We start from the raw sequence: 24722 nt of genomic DNA, 5'->3' as shown, positions 1-24722 counted from the left end.
TATTTTATCTTTTTTCTGGTATATCTTAACAGTCTCTCTCACACTTGTATCTTTTTGCTTAATTATTATCTTTTTTCCTTTCTTCTTCAGTTCTAATTTGTAGCCCAGTAATCAGGACTGATTCTTTGTAGAAAAATGTTTTAGGTTTCTCATATTGGTATTAAAAGAATTAATAGCCTCTTTAGGTATTATTCTTCATTGTATTGAACCACTACCTAATAACAGTTTCCTAATAACTAGGTATCTAGGCTTGGTACCTAGTTGTTGTGTCATAGGTTGGTGATATGTCAAAGGTGTGTATTTTCATAACAGATTTAAAACTATATAGAATATCTCAAATGTTTAAAAAAACAGATTTTCAGTAATTAGCACATGATTTCTAGGGTTTCTTTTCAGCATTAAGATAAGAATATGAAAAAAGCCTCAAGGTGTATTAGATATTAGCAAATAGGTAGAATTAGGTGGCTGTGAGGTCTTGTGGTCTAATAAAGGGGTCTGCAGAATAAAACCTAAGTATGTCTAACTTTGACATCTCTTGCACAGTTCTTATTTTTTATTCAGAATCAAGAGCTCTTTGGTTGAGAAGTTTGTTATCCTGTCCAATGTTTCTGCTCTTTTGGCAAGAGAGATACATACTGGTCTGGAAGAAAATTTTCTCCTTTCAATCAGGCTTCTTACTATGCACTAGACTTTAAGAAATGTTTAGACAATATGAAAATACCACTTAAATGGCATATTTCCCCATTTTTCTCATGTTTTAGGAGGGTACTGGTCCTCGTGTTATTTCTGCTTTTGTGGAGATTATTTTTGATAATTCAGATAACCGGTTACCAGTAAGTAACTTTTTTTTTCTTTTTAGTAATAATGTTGAGAATTTTGTTGGTTTAGCTAATATTTTTCATACCTTAAAACATTTATACTTCTATTTAAGCTTTTATAATTTAGCTTATGCTGAAAATAATTATAGTTTATGTGCAGATTTGGTCTTTAAATTATAGTGAACATTCTTTTTTTTTTTAAAGATGACTGGTAAGTGGATCTGGTGTTGTCAGCACCATGCTCACCCATTGAGCTAACCAGCCATCCCTATATGGGATCGAACCCATGGCCTTGGAGTTATCAGCACCACACTCTCCCGAGTGAGCCACTGGCCGGCCCTAAATTATAGTGAACATTCTGATAAGCAACAAATGAATGTGTGCAAGCTGTTGTGGAAAAATGTCTTTGTCATGAGTATTGAGTGTAGCATTGTCTTTAGTGAGATAATTGAAATTTTAAAATAAATAGTTATGGTCAAGGATTTTAAATGACCTTATTTAACTAAGAAGTTTTCTGTTTTACTGTTAAATTAACTTTGGGCTTTTACATTTTTTCTTTAGATTGATAAAGAAGAAGTTTCGCTTCGAAGAGTTATTGGTGCCAAAAAGGATCAGTATTTCTTAGACAAGAAGATGGTCACGTAAGCATTTTTATTTACATGTACAATTTCTTTAAAAACGGTAAAAGTTTTTTTACTAGCCTCATATTCAACAAATCAGTATTTAAAGCATAAACATAAGAATCAGAAGTTTCTCTGAGGCTGGTACAACAAATGGTTTAATGACTGCTCTCTACTCTCTAATGTGAGTTAACCCAGGAACTAGTGTACTCACACTTTTGCTGATTGTTTGGTACTTTAAAATTATTTATCTGAAAAAATAATTTCAGTGTTTATCAACAGGAAAAATGATGTGATGAACCTTCTTGAAAGTGCTGGTTTTTCTCGAAGCAATCCTTATTATATTGTTAAACAAGGAAAGGTAAAAAAAAAAAAGTATATCTTTCTTTTTATTGAATTTGTTTTCTGAGTATATTCTTCACTTGAATGATGATTTTGGTTTGTTCTAGTAGTTAATTTGGAATGAAAATCGACCTTACTGTCTTTTGTTTTCATTGATTTATTTTTTGCTGAAGTTAATGTTATCTTTTACATGCTCAGAAAGTACTAAATCATTGCATATTGGGATAGAAGTATTACAGCAGATTGTGCAAATGGGTCATGTTTTCTTAGTAACTTGAATTACTTTCTGTACTGGAAGATATTATTGGCTTGTGGAAGTTAGTGATCATATTTAAGACTACTGTAGAAATTCTATAAAAATTACATGTGAAAAAATTACTTTCTAAAGTTAATATTTTATATTACTCAGTTTATCATAGAATTAATATACTGAAAAGCTTACATAACCAGAAATTACTATAATGCTACATATTATTTTCCCTTATAGAGATTATATTTTTTGTAATTTTTAGCAGTTAAGCTTTAAACGTTAGCTGATTGTTCTGCTGCCTCCTCATAAAATTTCAACTATATCTAAGATAATTTCTTTTTCTCAGAGCTTAGAGTGCAATGTCCTAATCATTTCATGTAGTATTATTTTGGACTAGGGGAAAATTCTTGAAAAATGTCCACTTCTTATTTCATACTGGAGGCTTTTTTAGATATAGGTTGGAAAGTTAGCATTCAGAAGTGATTAGGAAGAGTGTGGAGTTTCAGTTTTGGGAAATATGGTACTGGAAGGAAAGTTTTTGAAAAGACTGTGTTTACTCTTTATGGGAGAGAAATTTTTTTTAAAAGGAGGATGATAGGCTGATTTGAAAGAGCAATTATTTTAGTCTTCCTCCCCGCCCCAACTCAACATAGGCCCTTTTATGTCATTTCAGTTCTGTCCGTATGTTATATCAGATAAGCCATTCATGAATACCTCATCTAAAAACATTGCCTTCTCCCCAACCTTATATGCTTTATTTCCTTCATCTGTTTTATTTTTCTTCGTAACACTTAAATTATACTCTTATGATATGCTTACTTCCTATTTTTCCACACTAAGCTCCAAGAGGGCAGGACCTTTTCTGCTTTATTCTTTGCTATTTTCCTAGTGTCCAGCAAAGTAACACATATGTTGTAGGCATTTGATAATTTTTAAGTAAGTAAATTGAATGAATAAACATGTTTAATTGGGGCCCCCAATGATGAGGATCTAAAGGATGATTCTTTGGGGGAGCGTGTGTGTGTGTTTTGTTTGTGTGTGTTTGTGTTTTGCAGCTGGTCAGTACAGGGATCGAACTCTGGACCTTGGTGTTGTCAGCACCATGCTCTAACCAATTGAGCTAACTGGCCAGCCCATGATGTATATGTTTTTGATAAACCATTTTTTTTTAGTTCAGAGCTGGGGTTTGTTTTTTTTTTTTTTTCCTTTTGTCTTTTTTACTGACCGGTAACGGGATCGCAACCCTCGGTGTCGCGCCCGTACCGGGGACCAGCAATGGGATCGCAACCCTCGGTGTTGCGCCCGCACCATGCTCAGCCAGTGAGCGGGAACCGGTCTCCACATGGGATCCGAACCCTCGGCGGGAGCGCCGCTGCGCTCCCAAGCGGCGCACTCTCCACTGCGCCACCGGGCCAGCCCAGAGCTGGGGTTTTTTAAATGTAAAAGTGATAGAGTAACTATCACTTAAATTTTTTGGTGCAGTAGTAACATTTTTGACTTTTAGTGATGCTTATTAAAGTTGCTTAGCACTTAGGTTGTACCACTCTTTATGTTTAAAGCATACCATTTTTATTATGCTTTTAATATTATTGTAGCTTTTAAAAAATGTGTGGTTAATATGATGTCCCCTTGTAAAAATACTTCGTTCTTTGAGAATGGAGCTTATCTTTATCGTTATCATATTGACTAAGAAAAAATGATGGTGTGGGATACTCCTTCATTTGTAAGTTAGTCTTATTCATTAAGGAGACCTATGAATGTATCACTTCTATTTGGATTTTATTTGGTAAATTTCATTTAAGTAAAGCAGATATAAATACGTGGGTGTGTGTACTATACAAATTGCTAATTATGATTAGCCAAATTATAATTAAAACTTAGCATGTGAATATATATATTAAAAATCCTTTCAAGGTAGAGTTCTTGTTCTTAAAGAGCAGTCTATAGCTCTGTGATGATTATTTTTCTAAAATTTTTAGATCAACCAGATGGCAACAGCACCAGATTCTCAGAGGCTAAAGCTATTAAGAGAAGTAGCTGGTACTAGAGTATATGATGAACGAAAAGAAGAAAGCATCTCCTTAATGAAAGAAACAGGTAAAATAAATGTAATTCTGCTTATTTCTTTTTGTTGCAAATTACTTTGTCATTGTATTAGAACAGTTAAAAAGTTATGTCTCTTCTCAGGAATATATTTTATGATAATTTGCCTATGTACTAAATGGAGAGAAAATTAGTTTGAGGCAGTTTAGGGTTTGAGATTTCTAATAGTTCATCTTTTTGAATAAAGAGGTGCTACTGTTAGATAATAGGGACTTTGTAGGTGACCTACTTTTGCCTCTAGCTTCTCCATCATTGTTAGTGAGGACAAAAAATGTGGGTGCATTCCTCAAAAAAATACTGTAGTATATGTTAGCACTAGGTTTAAGTCGTTCAGGTACAATTAAATGTAAAACTTTGAACTTAGAATCTTCATTGGTACATTAATTGTGGAAACCCTTCTCTGCTTTTCAAGTGCTATGTCATATCATGGCTTAGAGTTAGATAGTCCTGGGTGTAAAATCTGACTAACAAGTAACTGACATTATGACTTTAGTCTTGATCTTTGGACTAAAGTTTCCCCATCTATAAAGTCATGTTTTGTAGATTGTGGTGGTGAGTAGAGGATCAGAGTAGCACTATGATGGTAATATAGTAGTATTCCAATATATGGCAGCTATAGATTATGCTATTAATAAAAACTGAGAATTGGTAAAACCAATGATGCTAGTAGTTTTGTGGGGTATTTTGTTTTGTTTTGTTTTTTAACGTTGTGGGAAGGCACACTGACTTTTACAAAGAAAGCTTAAACTGAGATCCTTACCACATGTAATATAAGAATCATTGTCACCATGTGTAAATTTGTTCTTTGATGCTTTTCTTAATAAAGCATCTTAATTGCCATTTTAGTATCTTACATTTGATTACTATTTAATATCAAAGAAATAATGCTGTAGTTCTTAAGAGTAAATTTAATTTGTGGTATGTTTTAGAAATGATGTTATAATCATAAACATTTTATTCAACTCCTCCCCCCTCTCCCCATGTTTTTTTTTTTAAGAGGGCAAACGAGAAAAAATCAATGAGTTGTTAAAATACATTGAAGAGAGATTACATACTTTAGAGGAAGAAAAGGAAGAACTAGCTCAGTATCAGAAATGGGATAAAATGAGACGAGCCCTGGAATATACCATTTACAATCAGGAACTTAACGAAACTCGTGCTAAACTTGATGAGGTAAAATATTTACCTTTGACACTTAAAATCAGATTAATTTTATTTTTATGAATATGTTAAACTCATCCTGTATTCACACTTTTCAGTGATTTTAATTAGAAACTTAAAAATTAAAAAACCCCTCCATGAATTCATTAGTCAGCAGATTTTTTTACTTGACGTTTACTGGAAAATGCCTAGACCCATGTGGTTCTTGCTATGGTTGTATCTGAAGTATAATCAGATGATGGTGTCAGGCAGACCAGATGAGAAGAGAATTGCCTTTAGCTTTGTGGATTTTTTTCCCCCTTGGCTTTTAAGAATGAATTTTATAATTAGTATCGCTGACAATTTGTACAAAAATTTGTTTTTGGTAATTCTTGAATTTTCTATTTAAATAAAACTTTAAAAAATTTATTTGTAAATGTCTTTTAAGTGAATGGTTACTTTTAGGTTATTTTAGCAGACATAAAAAGATTTTATTAGGTATTATTAAATATTAAACAAACATAAAACGAGTTAGAAATGGTAGCCTTTTTTTTCCCCCCAGCTTTCTGCTAAGCGAGAGACTAGTGGAGAAAAATCCAGACAATTGAGAGATGCCCAGCAGGATGCAAGAGATAAAATGGAGGTAAGATTATAAACAAAGTTCAGGTTAGTTTATATTTTTTGACCATAGTAAGCCCTTTTGTACCAGAATTATGATAAGGTAACCACAAGGGGGAGTCACATTGATTATTGGAAAGACAGAGTAGTACTGAAAGTGTAAGTGAAAGAAAAAGAAGGGACAAAATTAATGGTGTCTCAATTCTGCTGTTGTTTATCTAATTGCCTGACTTAATTCATTTTCTCTTCAATACTTTTTGAATAGGATATTGAGCGCCAGGTTAGAGAACTGAAAACAAAAATTTCAGCTATGAAAGAAGAAAAAGAACAGCTCAGTGCTGAAAGACAAGAACAAATTAAACAGAGGACTAAGTTGGAGCTCAAAGCCAAGGATTTACAAGATGAGTTGGCAGGCAATAGTGAACAAAGGGTGAGTTAAAATGCTAATAACAAAACATAAATGTTGAGGTGAGTAGGAACTGCAGCAGTCCTCTGTCACAGGGTGCCTGCTTGCATTTTTCTGTAAAAGCTTTGCCACATTAATATAATTTGCACTAAAGTAGCAACTTAGTACTAGCTTCTGTGTTTTACATTTTAAAAAATTAATTTTATTCTGCAGGATCAGTTTTCTCATGAGTTTTTTTATGAGAAAATATTTTATGCTAGATTTATAAATTAAGCAAAAAATTTTAAGCAGATTACATTTTTACTTACCTAATGCTTTATTTACAGAAACGTTTATTAAAAGAGAGGCAGAAGCTGCTTGAAAAAATAGAAGAAAAGCAGAAAGAACTTGCAGAAACAGAACCTAAATTCAACAGTGTAAAAGAAAAAGAAGAGCGAGGAATTGCTAGGTCTGGGAACTTTTACCAACACTTTAACTTTCTATATTGTTCCTTTATAGAACCTACATAGTTATGGTTTAAGAAGGTACAGTCATCCCTTGGTATCCATGCGTGATTAGTTCTAGGATCCCTGTGGATACCAAAATCCACAGATACTCAAGTCCCTTATATAAAATGGTGTAGTATTTGTCTGTAACTTACACATATCTTCCATATACTTTAATGATACCTAGGTTTATAATACCTAATACAATGTAAATGCTGTGTAAATTGTTATACTGTACTGTTTTGGGAACATTGACAAGACAAAAGTTTGTACATGTTCAGTACAGGTGCAACCATTTTTTTTCCCCTGAATATCTTCTATCTACAGTTAGTTGAATCTACAGATGGAGAACCCCAGATATGGAGGGCCAACTGTACTAGCACGGTAATTAAGGGCAAAAGTTAAATGGCCGCTTAGAAATAATAATAGTCAATGTTAAACAACTACCATGGGCCAAGCATTACCATACATATATTGCCTACGTTATTTCTACTCAAAAGTCCTAGGAGATTGACATTATCCCCATGTTATTTTATTTTTTGGCAGCTGGCTGGTATGGGGATCTGAACCCTTGACATTGGTATTATAATACCATGCTCTAACCAACTGAGCTAACTGGCCAGTCCTATCCCCACTTGAGATTTGACAAACTTGAGGTTCTGGGAGGTTGAGTTGCCTGAGATAACATAGTTAAGGGTTGGGCTTTTTAAAACATGCATCATGTTTTTGGGTTTTTTTACCCAAATGGCATCATATTGTATTTTTCATTCTGTAGCTTTTTTCACTCAGTGCTTTAACATCTAGACATTTTAGTACCTGTAGATTGGACTTGCCATTGTTTGTTGATTTCATGTGATTTAATATGTTATGTTTTTATGCCACTTATATTTAGCACCTGTTTATATCCTTTACCCATTTTTTTCCTGAGATATTTTTTCTTACCATTTTATGCAATCTGGATATTAATATTCTATTTGTTACAAATGTTTTCTCTCATCTTTCTCTTGCCTTTTAACCTTTGAATGTCTATATGTAAGGAGTTGAAAATGTTTATGTAGTTAAATATAGTTGGAGCATTTTTTAAAGTTCCTGAGAAGAGGCGCTAGAACTGCCTACATTTACTGCCTAACCCAGACCTGGAGTGAATACAGGGTCTGCCTGAAATAGGGTATGGGCTATTTGTGATTTTGAAGTTTAATATTCTATAAAACTAGCTAATCCAGAAAGCTCTACTGTATAGTGGTTGCTTTTTACACTTAATTCTTTCTTTGTATAATTTTTTTAAGTGGCTTATTATTTCTATGTACATTTGACATTATTGACTGCAATTAAGTTTATTTCCTGTTCTCCTTTTCCACCCATTCTCTTCTCATATGTAGATTGGCTCAAGCTACCCAGGAAAGAACAGATCTTTATGCAAAGCAGGGTCGTGGAAGCCAGTTTACATCAAAAGAAGAAAGAGATAAGTGGATTAAAAAGGAACTCAAGTCTTTAGATCAGGCTATTAATGACAAGAAAAGACAGATTGCTGCTATACATAAGGATTTGGAAGACACTGAGGCAAATAAAGAGAAAAATCTGGAGCAGTATAATGTAAGAACTTTTATACCTGCTTTGTGAAAATCTTTCAGAAGAGATAAACATATACAGTTTTATCTACTTTACATTTTATTTATTTATTTTTTTTTCCTTTTTGTCTTTTTTCGTGACCGGCAACGGATCACAACCCTCAGTGTCGCGCCCGTACCGGACCGGGACCGGCAACGGGATCGCAACCCTCGGTGTTGCGCCCGCACCTCGCTCAGCCAGTGAGCGGCCGGTCTGTATGTGGGATCCGAACCCTCGGCGGGAGCGCCACCACACTCCCAAGCGGCGCACTGTAGCAGTGCGCCACTGGGCCAGCCCTGCTTTACATTTTATTTTTAAACAAGTTTACATTGCTACTCTTAAAATATACAAGACAAGTACTTATTTAGAAAAGGCCAGCACAATGTAATATATGAGGTTAAATAGAATTAAGTAGAATTGTGGAAAAATAGAATTAAAAGGTACTATGAATCTTTCCATGAACTTTTTGAAGAATCCTCATACAAATATAGTTCTCTTTTTCGAAGAATATTTTGTCCATGTTAATGAGTATTCATGGAGATTGTTTTAAAGTTTATTTTTATAAATTAGTGTGTGTACCTGATATACCCTTAATTTTTGACATATTATACAAGCCTAAAACAACTTTATAGTAACTTATTTAATTTTCCATTTTTTTGTATTCTAGCATAATTACTTGTCAATTTATTTTATTATTATTATTTTTTAAAACGATGACCAGTAAGGGGATCTTAACCCTTGACTTAGTGTTGTCAGCACCACGCTCTCCCAAGTGAGCTAACCGGCCATCCCTATATAGGGATCCGAGCCTGTGGCCTTGGTGTTATCAGCACCACACTTTCCCAAGTGAGCCATGGGCCGGCCCTTACCTGTCAATTTAATAACTTATTGCAGGATATATTTTTTGTTAAAATAGTGATTTTTATAAGCATTTTCTAAATGCATTAAACATTTATTATGCATGGTTAGCCAACATTTCCTGAAAAATTGAAGTAGAAGATAAAGTCATCACTTCCAGAGTAAGAAAGATCTCATATTTTTTGAAACGAGAAATGGCGGAAAATGCTTTCTTAAATGATACGCATAGCTATGTATAGGTGAGCAGAAGGTGATGGAATTGATGAGAAGGGGAGTGTGTACGACAGATGCAGGGTGAGGGGGTATATATTTACATACACAAAAGGAATCCTGTTACCCCATGAGATCTATACCAGTTGGTTGGCTTATCAAAAAAAAAAAAAAAGCCACTAAAAGCATAAAATCCTTAAAATATATATATATGTATATGTGTATACACACACACATACCTTAAGTATTTTATTTTGTTTGTTTGTTTGTTTTTTTTTTTGTCTTTTTTCCGTGTCCGGCAACGGATCGCAACCCTCAGTGTTGCCCCCGTACCGGACCGGGGACCGGCAACGGGATCGCAAGCCTCGGCGTTGCTCCCGCGCCTCGCTCAGCCAGTGAGCGGGAGCCGGTCTGTATGTGGGATCCGAACCCTCGGACGGGAGCGCTGCCGCGCTTCCCAAGCGGTGCACTATCCAGTGCGCCACCGGGCCGGCCCCTTAAGTATTTTATTTTAAACAGATAAATATATATTCATGTACCAACCTTTTGATGTAAAGCTCAAGGGTTTTTTTTTTTTTTGATGGCTGGCCAGTATAGGGATCTGAACCTGTGACCTTGGTGTTGTAAAGCTGTGCTGTAACAAACTGAGCTAAGCGGCCAGCCCCCAAGATGTTTTTTTTTTGAGTATGAGTAGTGATTGGAGTTCACAGAAAATTTTCTTATATGACCACACATGTAAATAAATACATTTCTCCTTAAAGTTGGATGAGACGAGGATCCAGGATTTGATCTAGGATTATATGTTATATTTAGTTGTCATGTTTCTTTTATTTGCTTTAATCTGAACCAGTTCCTCATTCTCTCCTTGACTTTTTGTGACTTGACATTTTAAATTATTTTATTATAAAGTACACATATATTTATATATGCTTATATGTATTTATTGTGTATAATTATTTCTCCCTAATCTTTTATAGTTGATTTGCCCATTTAATTCGGGTTTTAGTGAGTCATCTTTCAGCATGTCCAAAATCTCAATCAAGTTTTTAAAGAAACAACTCTTCTTTGTACTTGTATTCTCAGTCTACATAGTACTTTTTTTTTTTTTTTTAAAGATGACCGGTAAGGGGATCTTAACCCTTGACTGGGTGTTGTCAGCACCACGCTCTCCCAAGTGAGCTAACCGGCCATCCCTATATAGGGATCTGAACCCGCGGCCTAGATATTATCAGCACCACACTCTCCCAAGTGAGCCATGGGCTGGCCCTGTACTTAGTATTTAATATAATTACATAGCCAAAACAAAAACATAATGGGAGCAAACACAATTAACTCTGTAAGCATAAACTCAACTGGTAGGTGAAGTGACCAGAAGTAATAGACAGTAGGCTATTGGTCTTGAAAGTCCAGTATGTTGTGGGTCTTAGTCAGGATATTTTGTGCAGGGAGTGGAAAACAAGGGTTAATCTAGCTAGTCAGTTATGTGCAAATTGGTTTGTGTAGTTCCAACTGTGAGCTACACGTTCTTTTCTTTTTTGTGGCTGGCCAGTATGGGGATCAAAACACTTGTCCTTGGTGTTCTTGGTGTTGTTATAACACTGCATTATAACCAACTGAACTAACCGGTCAGCCCTTACATGTCATTTCTTCAAATAAAGAAAATGAGTTTTGTCTTGAGTTCATGAAACCACCAGCTTTAGCGGATAATCTTTTTGGGAAAGTGTGGTGATAAAACAAGATTTTCTGGTGAGAATCTTTATTTATTCTTTCTCAAGCTTGAAATTCATTATTTTTGGATATTTCATCCACACCTTTGGTTATCAAATGACCATTTATGACGATGAAGCCTGTCCTTTATTCTGGATAGAGATGATTTTACAGTGCTGATTATATTATATAAAATAACCTTTTGCTTTTTTGTATACTCCTAAATTAATTATTCCACAGTGTATTTTTAACATCTGCAGTGTGAAAAATGGAATGTCTCTTTTTGTTATGTTTTGTTATGCTTTATTTCATTTATGTAATACAAATGCCACATTCTTATCTAACTAAGTTTAGACTTTTCTAACTGATGTTAAATTAGTATATCTTGACCCCAGCATCTGTTATGGAGAAGGGAAAGAAACTCTTAGATTCTGATGTAAACTATAATATTTCTTTCTCTTTTTTTTTTAGGCTGCAGTGCATAAGTCTGCAAAACACATGATTTCAAGACTTAATATAGATAGCTTACTTTATTACTGGTTCTGAGTATCATATGGTGGTCTCAGAAAGGGAACTTTAGGGCCGGCCTGGTGGCGCACCGCTACAGTGCGCCACTTGGGAGTGTGGCGGCGCTTCTGCTGAGGGTTCGGATCCCACATACAGACCGGTTCCCGCTCACTGGCTGAGCGAGGTGTAGGAGAAACACCGAGGGTTGCGATCCGTTGCCGGACACAAAAAAAGAGACCAAAAAAAAAAAAAAGAAAGGGAACTTTAATTTTCACATATACTTAAAAGAACGTGGGATTTTAGAAATGCTGTATGCTTTAATGCTAGTTACTAACACAATAGTCTTTCAATTGTTTAGACCTATAAAAGATGAAACAATTTAAAAAGCAGACTCTTCAAAGGTCTACACTCTTCTAGCGTATAATCAGATGTCCTGGGTACTAATTAAGTCATTGCTGCTGAAAAGTTTAATTTTACAAAGGGAATTTGTTTACCTTTTATGATAGTTTCAGATACCATTGAGTCCCTAAATTTTTCATGTGCAGAATGAAAGGGTTATGAGTCATTCTGATCATCCAAGATTTTATGAATCAGTTAACAAAAATTTGAGCAAAATATTTTGATTCTATTTCATCTGATGCAAGGGTAGAAATCATGATAGATTTATATACATAATTAGATTTTTTTTGAGTTCATTAATATTTTTTTTTTATATTTTATGATGTGGAGCTGTTGGGCAAGGGGAGAGGGTCAGGGGGAAGGAAATAGGGTGGGAGGAGGAAGGAGGAAGGGTGGGGTTGAGGCCTGTGGCACCCCCCTTCATTCCTGCAGGGGAGACCTTCATTCCTGAGGTGTCTTGGTCATTGCTGGGCTGGGTGCAGATGTCGGGGCTGTGGCTGAAGCCCTCACTCCCCCACTGCCCTAGCTCAGGAGCCTGGGGTGCTTCTTGGTGGCGGCTCGGTCATTGTTGCTGGGCTGGTTGTGGGTGTGGGGGAGGCATGGCCGAGGCCCTTAGTCCCCCACCACCCCAGCTCCAGAGAGCCCAAGGTGCTTCCTGCGGCGGCTTGGTGGTCTCGCAGGGCTGGTTGCCGGGGGTGGGTAGGGCATGGCTGAGGACTTTGGCCCCCACTGCCCGGGCTTGGGAGAGCCCAGGGTGCCACCTGCTGAGGTTTAGTGGTTGTTTCTGGGCTGGTTGTGGGTATTGTGTGGTGTGGCTGAGGCTCCCAGCCCTTCTCTCTGGCTTGGTAGCCTGGGGGAATTCTGGTCCTTCTAGATTTTATAGGTGTTCTTTGGTGATGTGAGACCTTTACTAGTTAATATCAGACTTTGTCTCTGGTCTGTGGGTATTTTGTTTTTTCTTCCAGTTCTGTGTTGGATCATTTGCTGTTCCTGCCATTTAAACTCTGCACTGAAACTAATTTGTTGTCCTTTGCTTACTTCTAAAATGGGGGAACTTCTTGTGGGAACCAGCACTTGAGCTCTGTGGTTGAGCTAAATTGTTGCTTTGCTGCTGATTCCCTGGGGAAGGCTTTTCGTGCAGCTCAGGTTTTAATTGTTGACTTTATAGGTACTTCGGGCTCTCGTGAGATCCAGTACACCTGGGTTGTATAGAAACTCTGGTCTGGGCCTGAGTCTTTCCAGCAAACTGCACCCCCTGCAGTTCTGTATTCCTGACCAGTCTCCACTGAGTGGTTTTACACTGATTGGAGGGCAGATCAGCTGTCCATGCTGTGCCCCAGTGTTCTCCACCTTCTGCACTTCCCCACCACCTGAACTACAAACACTTCCCATGGGGCGAGCTGCATGCAGGTACCTTGCGGTGACTCACTGGCCTCTGAGTGGCTCCTTTTTTTCAATTGTTACGGCTCCTCATTCCTTTGTGGGTCTACAGAGCTTTGCTGGTCTGGGGGGCCACCAAGGCCCTCTTCTCACCTGCCACCTCCAAGCAACTTCATCCAAAGGGCACAGCTGTGGCTTTTGCCAGTTCCTGATCCATGCGCTCACCAGCTCCAGCCTTGAAGCAGCCGGGACTCGAAATGGTTGGGGTGGTTCGTTCTTTCTTTCATTGTGACTTCTCCCACCTTCATTCACTCCGTATGTCTCTCCTCCTTTTCCCCTGATCTCTAGCAGTCCCAGCTTGGCTGTTGTTGCTTTTTAATAGTTGTAAATTGGTTAATTTGTGGAAGAGAGTGACACTGGTGACTGTCTATTCTGCCATCTTGACCGGATCTCTAAATTTTATATGTAATTTTTCTTGTATGTATTTCAGACTCTTTAGATTATTTTAATCTCTCATTCCATTTAATTTTATTGACATTAGAAATCTTCATAAGTAGTTAAGTTGTCTGGCTTGACTCACCCCCACCCCTGCCCTTATTCTACCACCCATCCTTTGGCAATGGTTCTGATTGAACAGAAGATGGTAAGCATAAGATAATTGGTTCACATTGCCTGAGTGAGTTGACAGAAGATAAAAAAGAGTATTATATAGTATTTTTGCTTATGTCATGTTACTACTGAGGACTAATACTTTTTAGTACTCTGTGGGAGTATTTGTAGTTATTTTGATGTTTGCTAATAACTAGTTACAAACAAATGAAAGTGTTACCTCATTATGCACAATTCGAAGTGTCCCCCCGCCAGCCCCCAAAAGGATGGTTGATCTTTAGATTTATCTTGTTTATTTTATTGCTCTTCAAGGATTTTTGGGGTTTTTTGGTCCTTGATTCCCCAGCTCTTAGAACAGTGTCTGGTACATAGTGGGCTTTTGGTAACTATTTACTAAATGGATGGATCTCAGTGTCCTTAAACTTTAGCCAAAGAGAATAAGGGATTTTTTTAAACTCAATATAATTTACTAAATTAACGAATGTAATTCATTAACTATCCTTAAGAAAATAGCACCTTACTTTCTTATAGCTTCTACCTATTAAATGTTTTCTAGCTCATTGTTCTTGATTGTAAAATAGTCAAAAATATCTTTTGTGTTGTAATGTATACGTGTAGAGGGGGCAGTATGATAAGTATACTCTAGTATTTTGAGAATGAATGAACGTATTTTTTCTTTTAAAATTCTGGAGTGTATATTATAGAAGTAATAAGGTGTAGATCACTAATGGACAAGTTAATTTCAGTTTAGCAATATTTTCTAGAGTAATTCATTTTATGGTTTGTGTTTCCTGGTGATGCGCTCTTTTGCCTAAAGACAACTTTTAAAAATTGAGATTGGATTTTTCAGCAGCTTCATTGAGATGTAATTGACATACAATAAGTTGTACATATTTAAAGTGTGTCATTTTTTGAGTTTTGACATATTTACACTTGTAAAACCACCACAACAATTAAGATAATGAACGTGTATCACCCAGAAATGTTTCCTATACCCCTTGGTAATACATCCCTCACCTTTTGCCTACCCCACCCCATTCTTTTGCAACACTGATCTGCCTTCTGTCACTATGGAGTAATTTGATGACATTGAATTTTGAATTTGAATTATTTTTATTCCCATAGAAACTGGATCAGGATCTTAATGAAGTCAAAGCTCGAGTAGAAGAACTGGACAGAAAATATTATGAAGTAAAAAATAAGAAAGATGAATTACAAAGTGAAAGAAAGTTAGTATTGACTAAAATATGCCTTAAAGTAGTTATGCTAGTTACTGGCTTTTACATGGTCTTTAAGTTATAAATTAACTGTTCAGTTTGATTTCAGTATTTTATTCTAAACTGTACCCAATCTTCTTATGTGTTTAAAATTAAAAGCAGTCTAATTTTTATTCATTAGTTACTTATGGAGAGAGGAGAATGCAGAACAGCAGGCACTTGCTGCTAAAAGAGAAGATCTTGAAAAGAAGCAGCAACTTCTTAGAGCGGCAACGGGAAAGGTGGGCAGGTTCTTTTCATTGTCTCTGTTTACAGTAAGTCATTGAGTCACTCATTATTACATAAGAATTTATTTGCTAAGAAGCTGTAGGTCACTGGTTCTGGGGATTATATAGGAGAATAGAATTTCCAAATCTCATATCTATGAAATGATAGTAAGCAGCCTTACTAAGCACTTTCGATTTTTTTTTTTTTTGGTGGTCGGCTGGTATGGGGATCTAAACTTGTGATCTTGGTGTTACAAGGCTGCCCTCTAACCAACTGAGTTAACCAGGCAGCCCAGCAATTTTGATTTTTAGGTGAAGTCTCATTTTTAATGGTAGTGACGTAGAACAGAACCCATAACATAGGTGTTACATGTAGTTGGTATATTTCATGGAGATGATGTGTTTGTTGGGAAGGAGATGTTTAATTTAGTCTTTGGTATATTTTTAAATGTATGGAGGAATTGGCTTATTTTTTTATCAGCAGGGGTGCCATTGGCGACATTATTTTAATGTTTGTCACGTAACAATTTACAGGCCATTCTAAATGGAATAGATAGCATAAACAAAGTGCTAGACCACTTTCGTCGAAAAGGAATAAACCAGCATGTTCAAAATGGCTATCATGGCATTGTGATGAATAACTTTGAATGTGAGCCAGCTTTCTACACGTGTGTGGAGGTCACTGCTGGAAATAGGTGAATTTTTTTGCTTCATATTTAGGGTTCTTACAGGAAAGAGGAAATAAGAATAACACAAGAAACATCTTTTTGTAGTTTTAGTACAATATGTCTTGTCTTTTTGTGTCCTTGGTTCCTTATTTAACTTTCTGATTAAAGAAGCAGATGCTAAGTATTTGTTCCTAATTATAAAAGCTACAGCTTTCTCCTTTTTGGGCTCTCTTTTTCTCTCCCCCCATTGGAATTTTCTAAATAGCCTTTTTTTTTTTTTTTTTTTTTTTTTGCATACAAATTGTATTGCATAGAAAAATGAATTATTTAATGCTTAAATGTTTATAGCACTTTAAAGTCTAACAATAAAGATGTGTCTTATTCTGTTTATATGTAGGTTATTTTATCACATTGTTGATTCAGATGAAGTCAGCACGAAGATTTTAATGGAGTTTAATAAAATGAATCTTCCTGGAGAGGTCACTTTTCTGCCTCTTAATAAGTTAGATGTCAGGGATACTGCCTATCCTGAAACCAATGTGAGTCAATGTGTGCTAAAGTATATCTCTTTTTCATTAAGTTACTTTTTACCATATAGTCTGTTTAACACATGCTAGTGCCCAGGCACTGTACATTGGGATTCACTGGTCTGTGAGATAAACATGACTTTCTTTCCACAGAGCATAGTGCCTGGGTGGTATTGGAGAGGGAGGTGGATGTCACAGCCATGACATGAAACAAGTCATTGCTAATGTGTGAAGTATTAAAATGCATAAGTACAGGATACTTTAAGAGTATGTCTGGGGGTGACAAAATTAAGATTAGGGAGTTGGAGAAGAATTCCCTGAGGAACTCTCATTTTAAGTGAATATTTTTAAATTTTCTGGATGTACTTTTAAAATAGTTTATAAACATAATGAAAAATGGCTATCAATATGATAGACTTTGGAGGCATAGTGTTGCTTTTGTTACTAGCTAAAATACTCTAAATGGATTAAAAATATTCTTTAGACACCATTCTTTAAAAAATGTAATTGCTTTGAGGTATATGATTTCAAAATGTTGATGCTAAATTGCAATGGTTTTTACCATCCTTTAAGGTTAAAGCTGAAACCCTATGAGAATGATCAATTTAAGTGGAACATTGAGAATCTTATAAGCCACTAAAGGATCAAGGTTTTTTTGCTTTCAGATCTATAAATTATCTTTGAAGTTTTCGAGAGGAAAAATTGAGTCTCACTAACATATGTTGTATGAATGAAACAAAAGAATTCTTGTTGTGTGGTTCCATTTACACTACATAAACAGAAGTAAGCTTAGGTATAGAACTAGAAAGAGGTGCAAGGAAGTGATTAGCACAATGTCATGATACTGGATAACTCCAGTAGGTAAAATTATTGTAGGTTACAACTGTGTGAATAGGAAAGGGGTACATTGATGGTTTCTGGGGTGTCAGCAGTGTTCTGTTTCTTGTGCTGCATGGTATATTCGTGTTCTCTTTATAATCATTAATTTAAGCTTAATGTACTTATTGCATTTTTTTTCTGTATATAGGATATATTTTATAATTTAAAAAATTGTAAAAATCCTGTTGTAACAGTTTTAGGAGAGAGGAAAAAATGGCAGTAAATTTTACCTGAAGAAATATAGCCATTCTGTGTGAAAAATACTGTTCTAAATGTTTTGTATATATTAACTCATTTAGTCTTCATAACTTTGTAAGGAAGATACTACTACTATTGCAATTTTGTAGGTAACGTAACTGTTATGTAGAGAAGTTAATCAGCTTGTCCAGAACATACATCTAATGTGTAACAGAACCAGGATTTGAACTTGGACAGTCTGGCTTCAGAGCCGTTAAGCTCATTGTCATTATGTTCTACTATTGAAAACCTTGATAATTATATGAGCAAAATTATCAAGATATTTGACTAGAATGATTCTTGTAACCTCTTCAGTATAAAAACCAGTAGTTTTGAAATATAAGGCATTTGTGTTATTTGTATTTCATAAAGATGTAGTTCATAATTATGCTAACAGTTTTTAACTAACTGTGTTGTGATCTTTTTGCTTGCTGACAAAACATTTATTTTTAGGATGCTATTCCTATGATCAGTAAACTGAGGTACAATCCCAGATTTGACAAAGCTTTCAAACATGTGTTTGGAAAGACACTTATTTGTCGTAGCATGGAAGTTTCAACCCAGCTGGCCCGTGCTTTCACTATGGACTGCATTACTTTGGAAGGTTTGTAATACTAATTCTTAGCTTTGAACATATAAATTCTAATAAATCATTTAACACGTGTAATAATATGTCACTTGAACTGTGTTCATGTCTGATGAGAGTATCTTATATATTCAGAGTTATTTTGGTTTTAATAGTATTTGAAAATTAATGTTCAATTATTTCATCTTTTTAAAATAGTTGGTTTGTTCAAGTGAGAGTCTAAACAGGGTCCATGCTTGTTATTTATTGGATTTCTCTTAGATTTAGTACTTTGGTCTATATTAGGGGTTCTTAAGGTTTTTTGCACTGTGGACTCCTTAGGCTGTTTGGTGAAGCCTATGGACCCTTTCTCAAAATTTTTAAATGCATAAAATAAAATACTTTGGATTACAAAGGAAACCAATTATATTGGCGTGGTTATCACAGTATTTTTTTAACATATGGTATAGTGATTTATTCTTTAATGTATTCAAAAAAATTTAGCAGTGTGTCTAGTAAGTACCAGAATTTTGAAGTACTAAAGCATGTAAACAAGGGGTTTTAGCATCCTTTGTTTACCCTTGCCCAAAACAGTTATTTCAGTAGGGATTTTATAATGGTGAATCTTAAATTCTGTCATTATCTCTATATTTATTAACTGTCACTCTTTTGTGAAGAGGAGCTCTCTCCTTTCTTTTTGTTTTTAAGTAGCACTGTGATTCGTTTTATTCAGTGTGCTACACATTGCCATTATTATTTTTTTTAATGCTGAAATTTTCCCAGATTTGGCAAGTGGGAATTCCAGGCTAGGTCCTGTGTCTATCCTATTGACATGTCCTCATTGGTCTTTAGCACTTCTTTGCTTTCTGGCAGATGTTCAGGCTCACTTAGAAGGTACAGTTTTTAAAGACCTCAAATTTTAACATGGGAAAGCAAAATTTTTTCAGGAAAGCCTTAAATTCTTAACTTTCTTTTTAATTTTCATTATGTAGTTAAAGTCTGTAGATTAGTTTTTTGGTTGTAAATCAGTTTATCATTTGATAAAAAGTCGTTATACAGAATTGCTGCCTTTCTTATGTTTTATATATAATAGGTGATCAAGTCAGTCATCGGGGTGCTCTAACTGGAGGTTATTATGACACAAGGAAGTCTCGACTTGAATTACAAAAAGATGTTAGAAAAGCAGAAGAAGAATTAGGTGAGCTTGAAGCAAAGCTCAATGAAAACCTCCGCAGAAATATTGAAAATATCTTTTTGTTCTGTGCTTAATGATTGATGTTGTGGAGAAAGAACTGCATTTTGGTTGCAATATATAATCCTTTGCATGTTGGCTGTGTTTTTTCGTAGGTATAGTGGGAGGGAATTTCCATGTGTTTCACTTTGACTTTTATTTAAGCAAAGGAGCTTATGTTTGTTTAACTTCTGAAGACTAAGGTAAAAACTAAAGGCTATTTTGATATTAATCCTTTGCCTAACTAAGTAGCTAATACCATTGAGTATACTTTTTGGAGAAAACAACCCGAGGAACACCACAACTTAAGGTTGTCAGGCAAAGAAAGGAAACTGAGAAGGATTGATCAGTGAGTTCTAGAAGGAAAACCTGGATAGTGTTTTAAAGAGGAGGGTGGGAAGCATCAGTAATACCACATACTGCATAGAAGTTAAATATATAAGAATTGAAAAATGTCTATTAGATTTTACTATCTTGAGGTTATTCATTGCAGATTTGGTGTTAGTGGAGGAAATGGCCATCAAATATCCAAGTCTGGGTAATCATAGTTGTTCTTTCAGTTCTTTCAGATAAAAATGGTGGCTACATGACGAACAGCTAGTTCAGCTCACAACTGAAACAGCTGTGCATGTGCATTCTCTTAAAATAACCATGATGCTTTGTATAAGGAGAAGCGCTTTATGTGTACTTCCCATTTTGGCACACAGTATTAAAAATACAATTACTTGAGCATTGAGAATTAAAGTTAGTTTTTTACTGCTTCAAAGACGCTCTTAAATAAAATGCATTTTTTTATAAACTGCGAGTTCATAGCTTCTGTGCCGTCAGTGCAAGCGGTAGTATGGAGAAAAAGACAAGCATCTTAGCTTTGACCTTGCAGGGGTCTGCATTATTACACTTTTGAGAACTGCCTAAATTTGGTGAAATGTTATCACAAAGAAAGTATGGGGAAATATAAGAAAAAGGAAGATGTTCGCAGTATATATATGTATACCAGCCATCTTCCTATATTCCATAATACAGCCAAGTTGAATTATTCTTCCACATTGGGAAAGACCTGTTCTTACCTAACTCCCTAAAGTAGTGCCTTAAGCATAATAACATGATAAATATTTGTTAAATAAAAAGATATTTAAAAATACATAAATGTTAGATATTACTTAGCTTCCTATAGGGTTTTCCAAGAATTTTTTTTGTGTAACTATTAGTAAAATAGTATAAATGTTATTTTGAGAGCGAAATGGCAGGGTGAAACGTTTTAAGCTTTTATGATTGAACATGTTTAGTGTATTATATAGTTCAGCACTGTCATGGTTCATAAATTTGAGGAAATAACTTATTAGGGGTAAAGAAAAGGAGGGGGGGATGCGTAATGTTGTGTTTATAAGAACTGAAGAGAATTTAGGATATACAACCTGGGGAGAATTTTCCTTAGCCTTGTATATGGATTAATAATGAAATAGATCAGTTGATGAACCAAATGCAGCAGATAGAGACTCAGCAAAGGAAATTTAAAGCCTCCAGAGACAGCATATTATCTGAAATGAAGATGCTAAAAGAGAAGAGGCAGCAGTCAGAGAAAACTTTTATGCCTAAGGTTCGTAAGTATGTTTTGTGTTATAGATTTGTATTATATAGAATTAAGATGGATTATGTTATATGGGTTATCCTTGAATTTCATATGTTCCATTTTTGTTTGGACCCATACTTTTGTGTATCTACACCTATCTGTACCATACTTATTCTCATGGGTATCCAACGTCTCCTGTTGTAGGCATCATTCAAACTTCTTATACTATCATTGGACAAATATGCATTTTGAGCTATGGCATAATAGAACTGTCGGATAGTGACTATTTAATACGTCAACCATTTTTGTCTGGAAGCGCAATGGAGTTATTTGAATATTTGATTGCATTTTATCCAGATTGTATTAAAATGAGTAGAAAGCAAACTGTTACAATGATAGTGTATTATTGATCTCATAAACTTAAAGCATTATTGACAAATCTTATTAGTACATCAACAGTACTAGAACAACAAAGAAATTGAAAAAGAAATGCTCACAGTTGTGCTGTCCCAGTATATTCTGGCAACTTTTTTGTTCTTATGAATATTCCTGAAGATTTTTGTATAGTTTAATCATGGTAAATATGATCTGTTCCACACACCCCCATAATATTGCATTGTAAATATTTTTTTTGTTGCTACTGAGTCGATTACCGAATTCAGTAGGCACCTAATGGTTAATTGAGTTAATATGATTATTTACTTAGCTTACTTTAATATCAAATATAGATTTCCAGTTTTTCATTATTATAAGTAATAACAGTAACTAATACCTTTGTTAATAAATGGATAATCTGTTATTTAGCAACGTAGCTTACAAAGTTTGGAGGCAAGTTTGCATGCTATGGAGTCCACCAGGGAGTCATTGAAAGCAGAATTGGGAACTGATTTGCTTTCTCAACTTAGTCTGGAAGATCAGAAGCGAGTAGATGCACTGAATGATGAAATTCGTCAACTTCAACAGGCAAGTACAAGTAACAGGAAAAAAATTTTCATGGATATTTAATTGGCTATTGTGAAAAGTACCTTTCTTGCTAAATAAAGGACTGTGAAAGAAAAGAATACTGAGAAAATAAAAAAGTGAGACTTGGATTTCTAACACCCATAAGAGTAAATAAGGCTTTAATAAGTTTTTCTAAACTATTCCAAATATGTTAGGATTATACAAGAAAATTTCATTTTCTTCCATCTTTTTCTTCTCTGTCCCTTTTTTATTGTAATATTTTATGTGAAGGTACATAACAATTGATTTTACTAGGTGACAAAATATCAATTCTCCTTCCTCCAATAAAGAATCAATAATTTTATAGCATTAAGGCAATTAAAGCTGTTTGTAAAGATAGTATCAGTTGAGACTTTTTTACACTTACAACTAATCCATTATAAACAAATGCCAATCTTAAAAATACCCTTCCAGTATAAGTGCAGTTATACCAAGAACAGATAAGAAAGTACAAGGGACTCACTGGCTGTGCTATGCCAAATGGATGAAAAGCAAAATGATTTTATACTGTAGGTCTGTATAAATAGATAAATCCTATCCTGTTTCCTACATGTAAGCTTAGATTTCTTATACAAATAACAGTGCTGTTTTTCATTTGCTTCAGTAGGATGAACTCCTTAGAAAAAGATTTGATAACTCCTAAATTTTATGCTTATTTTTTCCTACTGGTATCAGTTTCCTGACATTTAATATAAGCAGGAAAATCTTTTCAGTAAATTCAGCACTTGAGTCTATAAATGTCTTGAACTCTGGCAGGTTACTTATATCCTGTGTTACTTTGGTTTCCCATCTCTTCTTTGCTTCAAACGTACACGCGAGTTTCTTTTTTCAAGCAGCCTGTGAATTTTCAACCTCCTTTTTGGCTTTTGCACGGTTGGCAGGCAACTGCTTTGGCCGTTTTTATACCAAGCTCCTGAGTAGCTGGCTGGTTGCTAACCTCCTCAGCCTTCTTAGTATTCTGCTCCTCCACAGACTGATCTATCCTTTTTTCAAGGCCTGATGTCAATTTTTCCCTTTTTAATAGGGGGTTCAAATCTGTCCTTGACTCCAGAATACCAAGTAAGCTCTGTCTACTGGGTTTCCTTTCAGGACTGTTTACTATGAGATTCTTTTTCATTCTTCAGTTTACCTTTTCTGGAGTGTGTTTTTCTTTCCCTCTGAATCTTGAGGCTGAGATTTTCTGTTCAGAATGTTTTTCATATAATTCATAGGAATTTATTCCACATATTTAAGAGAATTCCAGAAGGAAACTCTTTATATGCATTTATATTTGCCTCTGTTTCAGTTTTTGGTCTGTATCTGTTGGGAAATCTGAGATTTCTGTTTTTCTGATGGGCCCATCCTCTTTAACTTTCTGTAAGTTAAGTCCAGAGTTGTCTAATGTGGCATAATCTTCAGAATCCAACTCAATGTCACTTTTGTTTAGGCCAGGAGGTAGCAGCCTGTCCATATCTTTTCTTTGGTCAGGAAATGGCTGCTAGGCACCCATCCTCTTCCATCTTGTTTAATATGCACTTAATATTAAGATTAAGCTTGTTAGCTTTGCTGTATTAATGATGTGACCAATATTGCATATTTAATAATATTGTTTTGATTAAAGATTTTAATAACATTTGATTTTTTTAATGCATAGATGTAAACAACCAATACTGAGTTCAAAAAAATGAAAGCAAAGAAAAGAAATATTTTTGGCAGCATGCCTTATAAAAATTACCAGGCACAAAAATTGAGCATTCTGAATGGGTAAGAGAGAGAAAATGAAGAAAGTAAATAAGGGCTTTTTGGAAGGGTATAAAACTTCATTTCAGCTCAGTTAAGCACAAGTAATGGAGAGGACAGCAGATTAACTATTTCTGTGTGTGGAATGTGCATGCTTATATAGACAACTAACTTTTCTTTTTCCTTAATTATAGGAAAACAGACAGTTACTAAATGAAAGAATTAAATTAGAAGGTATTATTACTCGAGTTGAGACTTATCTCAATGAGAATCTAAGAAAACGCTTGGATCAAGTCGAACAGGTATGTTCTTTTTTGAGGGTTTCTTGGTGACTATAACCAATTGAAAATGGTTATATGAGAGGCTCTGATTGAAGGTAAGGGCTTTGGGTACAGAAAGACAAGCAGCCAGCCTGACTATAGACCCTGGGTTGGAGTTCTAGCACTGCCACCTAGTGTGTGATTGGGGGCAAGTCATTTAATTTTCTAAGCCTCAGTTTCCTTTTATGTAAAAAATGTAATAGTAGTACCTGTTTTGATGATTACTGTCCTGGCACATTCTAAGTGCTCAGTAAATGGTAATTAATAGTATTTTCTCAGTAATTTTCAAATGCTGAGAAATTTTCTAGTAATTATGTATTACTTTTTTTCCCCTTTAATGGATAATTTAAGTGTTTGCTGTTTGAATACATATTTTTTGGTTTTCTTGAGTGTTTATTCAAACATAAAAAGAGCTATAAAAACTGTTGGTAGTTATAACATTTTGAAACAAAGAAAATTTA

The 24722-nt window shown here is 35.1% G+C and overlaps 1 protein-coding gene and 1 pseudogene across 2 annotated transcripts in view; one reads left to right on the top strand and one right to left on the bottom strand.

Moving 5' to 3' along the window:
- SMC3 (structural maintenance of chromosomes 3) overlaps positions 1–24722 on the top strand; it is a 34104-nt gene that overhangs the window by 5463 nt on the left and 3919 nt on the right. For both annotated transcript variants that reach the window (XM_008569192.1, XM_008569193.1), the window contains 18 exons: positions 762–833; positions 1380–1459; positions 1721–1799; positions 4010–4127; positions 5131–5306; positions 5836–5916; positions 6157–6321; positions 6624–6745; positions 8162–8375; positions 15186–15289; positions 15459–15558; positions 16078–16238; positions 16609–16750; positions 18308–18458; positions 19513–19665; positions 21096–21247; positions 22025–22183; positions 24136–24243. In XM_008569192.1, the coding sequence (XP_008567414.1) occupies positions 762–833; positions 1380–1459; positions 1721–1799; positions 4010–4127; positions 5131–5306; positions 5836–5916; positions 6157–6321; positions 6624–6745; positions 8162–8375; positions 15186–15289; positions 15459–15558; positions 16078–16238; positions 16609–16750; positions 18308–18458; positions 19513–19665; positions 21096–21247; positions 22025–22183; positions 24136–24243 (2337 nt within the window). The remainder of the gene's footprint in view (positions 1–761; positions 834–1379; positions 1460–1720; positions 1800–4009; positions 4128–5130; positions 5307–5835; positions 5917–6156; positions 6322–6623; positions 6746–8161; positions 8376–15185; positions 15290–15458; positions 15559–16077; positions 16239–16608; positions 16751–18307; positions 18459–19512; positions 19666–21095; positions 21248–22024; positions 22184–24135; positions 24244–24722) is intronic.
- Positions 22862–23672, bottom strand: LOC103587672 (annotated as a pseudogene).

This window comes from Galeopterus variegatus, unplaced genomic scaffold (assembly GCF_000696425.1).
Source record: "Galeopterus variegatus unplaced genomic scaffold, G_variegatus-3.0.2 Scaffold474, whole genome shotgun sequence".
Taxonomy (NCBI): Eukaryota; Metazoa; Chordata; class Mammalia; order Dermoptera; family Cynocephalidae; genus Galeopterus; species Galeopterus variegatus.
Note: the sequence above shows the minus strand (reverse complement) of the source record. Positions and strands in the feature narration are given on the sequence as shown.